The sequence below is a fragment of the Malaclemys terrapin genome, chromosome 7 (assembly GCF_027887155.1).
Source record: "Malaclemys terrapin pileata isolate rMalTer1 chromosome 7, rMalTer1.hap1, whole genome shotgun sequence".
NCBI classification, from domain to species: domain Eukaryota; kingdom Metazoa; phylum Chordata; order Testudines; family Emydidae; genus Malaclemys; species Malaclemys terrapin.
The window spans coordinates 33,562,546-33,571,132 of record NC_071511.1 but is presented as its reverse complement, the minus strand read 5'-3'; the positions used below and the strand labels follow the sequence as shown (position 1 = coordinate 33,571,132).

General features: G+C 59.9%; 1 protein-coding gene across 1 annotated transcript; it reads left to right on the top strand.

The window, feature by feature from the left end:
- The first annotated feature begins 1,575 nt into the window (after window positions 1-1,575).
- Window positions 1,576-8,504, top strand: CATSPER1 (cation channel sperm associated 1). Its single transcript, XM_054035146.1, has 11 exons — window positions 1,576-1,814; window positions 2,779-2,892; window positions 3,136-3,295; window positions 3,774-3,865; window positions 5,065-5,208; window positions 5,485-5,548; window positions 5,815-5,887; window positions 6,301-6,361; window positions 6,760-6,832; window positions 7,142-7,259; window positions 7,745-8,504. Exons 1-11 carry the CDS (start codon window positions 1,640-1,642, stop codon window positions 7,772-7,774), a joined length of 1,104 nt encoding a protein of 367 aa, XP_053891121.1. The 5' UTR covers window positions 1,576-1,639; the 3' UTR covers window positions 7,775-8,504.
- The last annotated feature ends 83 nt before the right edge of the window (window positions 8,505-8,587 follow it).

Sequence of the window (8,587 nt, the reverse complement as noted above, 5' to 3'; positions counted from 1 at the left end):
TCTGGAAAGGTTGAGAGCCACTGATCTAACTCAGCCCCAATGACTTTAATTCATTGCATTAATGTAGGGTCCCTGTCTGATCCCCTTGACTCCTGGGGTCAGTCGAGAGTCACCCATTGACTGCAGTGGGTAGGGGCCGATTCTGATCTCAGATCCACTGGGTGAAACCGGAGTCACCCCCTCCCCAAGTGGCGTCGGAACCAGCTCCTTGTCTCCACACCCTCAGCTGGATCTGTCAGGAACGATGGGCCTGCACAGGCACAGGGGCAGTGGGGCAATGGGGATGGGCTGGAGCTGTCCTGCTCGGACCCAGGTTAGGTTCTCTGGGTGAACAGCATAGGCCAGAGCTCCCAGTACAGTCCAGATTCAGGAGGGAGGGGATAGGACCCTTCATCACAGTGGGGGGAAGGGAGAGCAGGGGAGAGGAAGTGAAAGCACCAGGGGCTGCTATTGCAACAGGTCAGGGAGCTGCAATAGTGCTCCCCCTCCTGCTCTACACTCCTCCTGGCCCCCACCCCCCTCCCACTCTGCAGACTCCCTGCCCTACCCCTCCACACAGACACCCACCCCATCCTGGGCCTCACAGCCCCCTCACCCCACCCTGGGCCCGACACAGAGTCCTCCCCAGACAGCTAGGCCCTATCCCTGCCTCCTCCGCCCTTTCACGGAGCCCCTGCCCCCCTCCACCTCCTACTCTGCACCCCCCCCAGACACTCCCCCATCCCCGACTCCTCCCTACACCCTTAGGCCTCACCTTGCCCTGCCCCCCTGACCATGCTCTGCCCCCCAGCTCCTTCCTGGGGCCCAACCCAGGCTCACTCCATACTGCTAAGCCCCACCCTGGTCCTACAGAACCCCCCTCCTAGGCCCCTGCCCTGTCCCCTCCCCTCACTGTGGTGTGTAGGAGTCACCACAGTGACAGCATTACAAAGGGGGGGGGGCTCTGATCTAGAACCTCCAGGCCCCCAGGGTTCTGGGGCCACCAGGAAATCAGTCTGGGACGTGGGCTTGGCTGGGGACGCGACAGAAGGAGGGAGGGGCATTTGGGGGTCGCTGAGGGAATTGTGTTGCAGGATCCCAGTCACGGGGAGCTGGGGCACACATACACCATGGACTACCTGACTGTGCCTGTTGTGTCCGGCATCCAGATGGAGAAGCCTCCATACAAGGAGGAGATGCCCCCTGTCTCCCAGGCCTCCTTGCAAGCCACCTCGGCCTCCTCCCACCCCACGAAGATATTGAAAGGTAATAGGTTGCTCCCTGGACACCCCATCCCCCCACCCCTCTGCATACGCCCCCACCCCAGCTTCCAACCCCCCACTGCCCAACACCTCTCCCCAATAAGAGCCAAAGGGAAGATGGGGCTCCTCCCGCTATAATGCTCTCCCCATACTCCCCCCCCCCCAAGACCCAGTACCACTGCCTGAGGAGAGCCAGAGGGAACATGGAACCTTACTGCACCCCAAGTCCCCCACAGGCTGCTCCTGCCCCCTACACAGCCCCCCATACAACCCACAGCCCGCCCTGCCCTGCCTCCCATAACTATCATTTGTTCTGTTCCTTCCCTACCATGGCTGATCTGTGGCATCTGTGCCCAGGGAAGCAGGACCCCCGGCAGGGGCGGAAGTGGAGGGGCACCATGGTCCTGCTGCGCCTGGCGTGGGAGAGGACCTTGCCCCGGCTGCTGACCCTGCGGGCCATCATCCACAAGCTCACTCATCTGCTGGCCTTCGAACTCTTCATCCTCACTGTGGTTTTCATCCACACGGCAGTGCTGGTGGTGCAGACCTTCGCCGCGGTGCAGGTCCGTGGAGGTGAGGCTGCCCCCGCCCTGGCCTGGCCATGGGAGTCATCCCATTCTCCTCCCCGCCATCCCAGCCATGGGGATCACCCCCCCACACACCCTGGTCTGGCCATGTGGATCATCCCATTACCCCTCCCCCTGTCCCAGCCCCGGGGATCACCCCCTGGCCTTGGGTTGGCCATGGGAATCATCCCATTACCCCTCCCATCCATCCCAGCCATGGGGATTGCTCCCCTCCTGCCCTTGTCTGGCCATGGGAATCATCCCATTTCCCTCCCCACCATCCATGGGGATAGCCCCATTGCTCCCCCATCTCAGCTATCGGGATTGACCCCTTCCATCCTGCCCTAGATCCACTGTCTTCCACCAAGCCTGGGGTTGCCCCATTGCCCCACACTCACCCTAGGACACCCTATCACCCAGTCATAGGGTTGGCCTATTGCTCTCTGCCCAGTTCCCTCTCACCCAGACAGTGGTCTTCCCAGTGCCCCCTGCTAACCTAAGAGATGCTGCCACCCCCCGTTGAGGTCACCCCATTTCCCCTTCCAAGCAGGTGTGTCCATCTCACCTCAGGGACTAGCTCATGGTTATACTGGGTATTATGGTAGTGCCTGCTAACCTGGGTGAGAGGAGCTCAGAGTCTGAATAGACATGGGGAAACTGAGGCACCAAGTGGGAGCACGTTGCCCCAGGTCACACAGGAGATCAGTAGCAGAGCTGGGAATAGAACCCAGGACTTGTGGCTCCCAGCACCCCTGCTCTAACCACTAGGAACCCCTCTACCCAGAGAGGGAACCCAGGAGTTCTGGCTCCCGTTCCCACTAGGCCATGCTGTCTGCATTCAGGAAGGGGCTGAGTCCAGCGTGTGGGTGCCCGTTGTCACACAGGGTGTGTTCTCTAGGTCGGGCGTGGATAGTGAGGGCAGAATTGCCTAGTGGGTACGTGACCTCACGCCAGCCCCCTCACCTCCTCAGAGTGGTTCTTCTCTGTCATGGACGCTGTCTTCCTGTGTGTGTACGTGCTGGAGGCACTGCTGAAACTCATCGCCCTGGACCTCGACTACTTCCGCAATCCCTGGAATGACATTGGTGGGTTACCATGGGAGGGGGCCAAGGAACCCTGACTCAGAGGTGGGGCAGAGAGATTCCCAGTGGCTGGGGTCCACGGGGGGGCTGAGACGAGCCACCTGGGGGTGGCCTGGGGGTCAGGGCAGCGGGGCAAGGGAGCAGGCGAGTGCCTGGGAGGGGGTGATGTGCGTGTGCAGGGGAAGTGGGTGTTGGGGAGCTGTAGTAGTGCCTCCTCTCCTCGAGGCTGTTCCCCCTTTCTCACAGATTTTTTCGTCATGATCATGATGGTGCTGGACTTTGTGCTGCCGCTCCTCATCTCCCCGGGCCACAACACCCACGAGAACGCTGTCAGCCTCTTCCGTGTGCTCCGCGTCTTCAAGGGTGTCCGGGCTGTGCGGGTCTTTAGGCTGCTGCTCACACTGCGGTCAGTGCCTGGCGGGCATGAGGGGTAGAGGGAGTGAAGCGCTGGGCAATGGAGCTGGGGCCCTGGGTGCTGTAGCTTTGCTATGACCCCTGCCTTCTCCCTGCCCCCCAGGGGCCCTCCCCTGGTGTGACACCTGGATGCCCCCTTGCTCTTTCCCTGCCCCTCTGGGTGGCCTTCCCTGCTGTGCCTCCCTGGGTGCCCCTTTGCTCCCTACCCCCTGGGTGCTCTGCCACCTGGGTTCCCCCCTTGCTTTCTCCCTGTCCCCCAGGTGCTGTCCCCCTGCCCTGTGCTACCACGCCCCTGCTGACCCCAGTGCCATCCCTCTGTCCCCCTTGGTAACCTCACCCTCCCCTCCCCACGTGCCCTGGGACAACCCCCATGAGTGGGTTCTTTTCTGGCCAGTGCCCCATCCACAGCAGATCCCATGGGTCTCCTGCAGCCCTGAGGCCCCCCACAAACCCCCTATTTCTGCCCCCAGGGTGCTGGAGAACCTGCAGGAGCTGACAAGCACCTTCGCGCTGTCTGGCCCGTCCATCGGGGCCATCCTGCTGCTGATGTTCACCTGCCTCTGTATCCTGCCATGGGGCGGGAGGAGGGGGCTCTGTCCTTCCCCACAGTGAGATGAATGGGGGTGCTATGGAAGGCGAGGGGGTGCAGCGGGGCTCTCTCCCCTGTGGGGTCAGGGTGCAGCAAGGGCTCTCTTCCTGGGGGTACCTGATGCTTGCCAGGGCTGGGAGGCACCTCACCACCACCTGCCTTTAGCATGAAGCAGCCTTGTCTGTGCCTACTATAGATCGGCTGCCTAAACCCACCAGCCTCTGGCAGCACCAGCCCGGCTTTCCAGGCCCCCGCAAGACCCGCTCTCTCTGTTCAGGTCATGACAGGCACAGCCCAGCCCCGAGTGCTCGGAGCCGCTGGACACTCCCAGACTCCCCAGGCTTACTGCTCCCAAAGGGGCTGTACAAAGCAGCTGGTAAGTCAGCTCAGGCCCACCCCTTTGCCTGGCACCACGGCACCTGCATTTATAGGGAAAACAATAAGTGTATTGTCCGGGAACTGAGACTCCAGTGACATATTGGAAGCAAAGACACAAAACAAAATTGTTGCCCACTTTCTAACACCTCAGCTTAACTCTCTGGGCACCCTCCTGTTGAAAGAACCTGATCTCACCTAAAGGTCACTCCAGTATGTTCCACCAAGCCTGGCTGAGATCCCATTCATGAAGCAAACCTGCTGTCCCTTCCCTTCCTAGGTGAGGGATTCCTGCCTGTTTTCTCTGCCCCCCAAATATAGTCAAGCAAACCTTTGAAGTGCATCTCAAGGTAAGGTCTCCCCCCCCACTTTCTCTTCCTGTTAGTTTCTTTCTGAAGTTCTTGCACGCCTTCATTTGCAGTCAGACTGGTGCTAGGCGACCCCTTGTGAAGGAGCCAGTACACAGTACACATGCAGACAGATCCATGGCTAACTGGCCCTCGTCTGACAGGAAACCTGTTTTTCTACCCTTGCTGGTGGCCCCAGCCACAGCTGTCAGACCATATTGTCAGTGCAGGTACAGAACTCCTTACACAGCATCCACCTCACGTGCCTTTCCTGATGGTAGCGGAGTGACGCCGGCTTGTATCTGAGACCTCACATGATGTTCTTTGGTGAACTAGACCACACACGTCAGACTCAGCAGGTTCCTGTAACCCCTCTGCACCCCCCTCCCCAGGTGGCATTGGGAGGTCCTTGGCTCACAGCACTGTTGCTCCTTATCCCCTCACCCCCAGTCATGTTCTCGGTAGTGCTGCATGACCTGTTCCAGAACTCTGACCCCCATCGCTTCGGGGAGCTCTTCGACACCATCTTCACCCTCTTCCAGCTCTTCACGCTAGATGACTGGTCCTTCATCTACCTGGACAGCGTCCAAGGGGGTGAGACACCTTCCCCACCCCTGCACCATAGGACAGGACCCTGGTGTTCTATCCCCATGCTGGGAGGGAAGGGGGGTCTTAGTGCTTAGAGCAAGGGGGACAAGGGGCTGGGAGCCAGGACTTCTGGGTTCTAGCTCCAGTTCTGGGAGGGGAGTGAGATCTATTGGGTTATAGAGTGGTTGGGTATATATTGGGTTATGGCCAGGAACCAGGACTCCTGGATTCTTTTCCTGACACTGCTCCATGCCCAATAGAAGCTCACCCTTCCCTTTTCAGGTGCCTCATACATTATCTTCTTCCTGATGGCCTACATCCTCATTGAGTACTTCACCTTCCTTAAGTGAGTCCAGCCCCTTCAGCACACTGGTCCTCCCCTGACCCCAGCTCTCCCATCCCCTCCTCATCCTACTTCCATATCCCTATGCCCCTCCACACACCTCCTCCCTAATGGTGCTCAGCCCCTGGAGAGGGAAATAGGCCCATATCCCCCAGCTTGAGCCAGCCAGTTCTCACACCTGGGGACCTGATCAGAGCCCGTGTCCCTTAGAGGGGAAAGGACCCATGTCCCAGCCTTATCCCACGCCCCTCTCTCTCTCTCTCTCTCAGCCTGGTCATCGCTGTCCTGGTGGACAATTTCCAGTTGACCCTGATCAAGCGCCAAGAGCTGCAGAAGCAGAAGGTGCCTCTCCCCACAGCCTAAGGAATGGGGGAAGTAGGCATGTGAGGGAGTTGTCTCAGCAGCCCAGCTATTCCAGCCTGGGAAGGGAGTGTGGTCTAGTGGGTTACAGCAGGGGTGTTTGGTTAGGAGCTAGGACTCCCAGGTCTGGTAGGGCAATGGTCTCTAGTGATTATGGGGGGCGGGGCAGGCTTCCTAGATTCTATCCCTGGCTCTGGGAGGAGAGTGGTATCTAGTGGTTAGAATCAGGAGGTGGTGGTCAGGGCTCCTGGGTCCTCTTCCTGGTTCTGTCCCCAACTCCCTCCATGTCTGAGTTTCCCACACTGAAACAAGGGGACAATGGGCTTTTCCCCCTGTCGGGTCCATGTTTAATGCTGGGCTTGTTCTTCTCTCCCCCCCCCCCCCTTGTGTTACAGAGTCTGCTGCAGCCCAAGGAGAGCAGCATAGAAGATATTGTATCAGGCAAGCCAGCCCAGGGTAAGCTCCCCTCCCTCTACCTCTGGCTGGTGGGGGACAGTTCAAAAGGGCAGTATGACCCCCACCCCCACCCCCAAGGTTGTTTAGGGAGTGGGGGATACCGGGTTGGATGGGCCCATGGGTCTGACCCTTGGATACAGGCTAGACTCCCAAGTGCCTGCACTGTGGGGACCCCCCTCTAGGGGGCTCTCTGTCTCCATGACGTGTTCAGCCCCCAGACACTGTGGGGCAAGAGGGTTCCAGGCCATTGTTGAGATCCAGCAAATTCGTCTCACCCACACGCCACCCCCTGCTGTGGGTTGTTGGCAGTGGTGGGGTTCTCCTCCCTGGGGTGGGTGGAGGCTGGTGTCTCCCGCCTGGCTGGAGTCCCACAGAGGTCTCTCTCTGTCCCCCCACAGAGGGACAGATGAAGCTGGAGGACGATGAAGCCTTCCTGGCTCAGCTCAACAAGCACATGGACGGCAGCGAGAGGTAAGGGGCCCCCATAGCACAGCCTCTTCCCTCCATCCCATGTGGAAATAGCCAACATGGGGCACGTCAGAGTGGGGTAATGGGCCCTTCCAGCCCCTCTCTCCCATCAGATCCATGGACCCATCTGGCCTGGTATCTGCCCCCCCACCCAATCAGATCCACAGGCCCATCTGGCCTGGTATCGCCCACCACAGATCAGTTCCAGGGGCACATGTACCCAGAGGGGCCCTGGCAGGAGGGGACTCTGGAGGTAGCACCCCTTAGGAGAGCAGGCTCTGACCCCGAGAAAGTCACTCTGCCCCATCCCAGCAGGGAGAAGCAGCTGCTCTTCACCTACCTGCAGCTGATGGCATCAGTTGAGCACCTCCAGCAGCAGTTCCGCTCCCAGGCCGCCACCACCGACAAGATTGTCGACAGCTTCTTCGAGGTGGGGTACCGGCATCCAGTGCAGGGGAGGGCTGGATGGGCCCAGGGTGTCTGAGCCAGGGCGGAGGATACCGGGCTGGATGGGCACAGGGGTGATAACAGGCTGGATGGGCCCAGGGGTCTGAACCAGGACAGCAGGAGTGGGAATACTGGGTGGGATGGGCCCATGGGTCTGAGCCAGCAGGGGGGATACCACGTGGGATGGGCCCAGGGGTCTGATTCAGAGTAGCAGGAAAGGGGGCGGGATACTGGGTATGATGGACCCACCGCTAGGGAGCCATCAGTAGCCATTGCGCTGCCAGATGCAGTAGTCCAGGGGCAGATCCTCCCCCTGGGGTAGGGCTCAGTTTGTGGGGGCCCCATGGTGCAGCAAGTCAGGGTTGGCTCCATGCCCGAGTGCACCATGCTGCCCCGTCCCCTCTGGGCAGGAATCAGAAAGGAGACCACAGTGGAGGACACTACTCTCTCCCCTCTTGTTCCTTGCAGACAGCCGAGCAGGACTTTCCCCACCACTGAAAAGGCCGGGCTGTCCACACTGTGGGGAAAGAATGTGCCCGGAGGCCCAGGCACTGCAGCCATGAGGCTGGGACAGGCCCCAGATCCAGCCCTCGCCCAGACACTGCCACGGCTCTGTATTAAAAGGCTCCTGGCCACCAGGGATGCAGGGGAAATGATGTGTGAAGAGTGACAGTGAGGGGAAGGATGTCAGGCCACACCATGTCTTTTCCCTGCTTTGGGCCCCAGACTCCTGGGTTCTCCCCCCAGATCTGGGGGGAGGAGGAAAGCTAGTGCATTAGAGTAGGGGTGGGAGGCTGGGAGCCAGGACACCTGGGTTCTATGCCCAGCTCTGATGGTCTTCCAATGTACACTGACTCCTGGCCCTCCCATGAACACAAGACACACAGAAGCTCAGCTAAAGGACCCTGCAACTCCTGGCCTTGGCAGCTGAGCCCTGTGGGGAAGCATTTACAAGGGCCAGCACTGCAGCCACTGCACCAGTGCCCAGGGATCCCTGCTGAGCTGGTCCTAGGGGCCTTGGGAATCTCAAGGACAAAGGCCAACTGATGTCCGTGTCTGGGAGCGATGCCAGACAGATTCAGATGGGGAATGAGGGGCAGAGGTTTAGCAGTGAGGGGGATTCTTCAGCAAGGCAGCTCTCCTGGGATAGGGGAACGCTCCACCCCTTGAGGACTTTACATCCAGGCTGCACAGCTCTAAAAGCCATGCTGTGGTCCCACCCCCAAATCTGGGCCAGGGGCAGGAAAGGCTGCAGGGGGTCAGGTTGGGGCTCAGAACGGGCCCCTCCAGAATCCGACAAATCAATCTTCA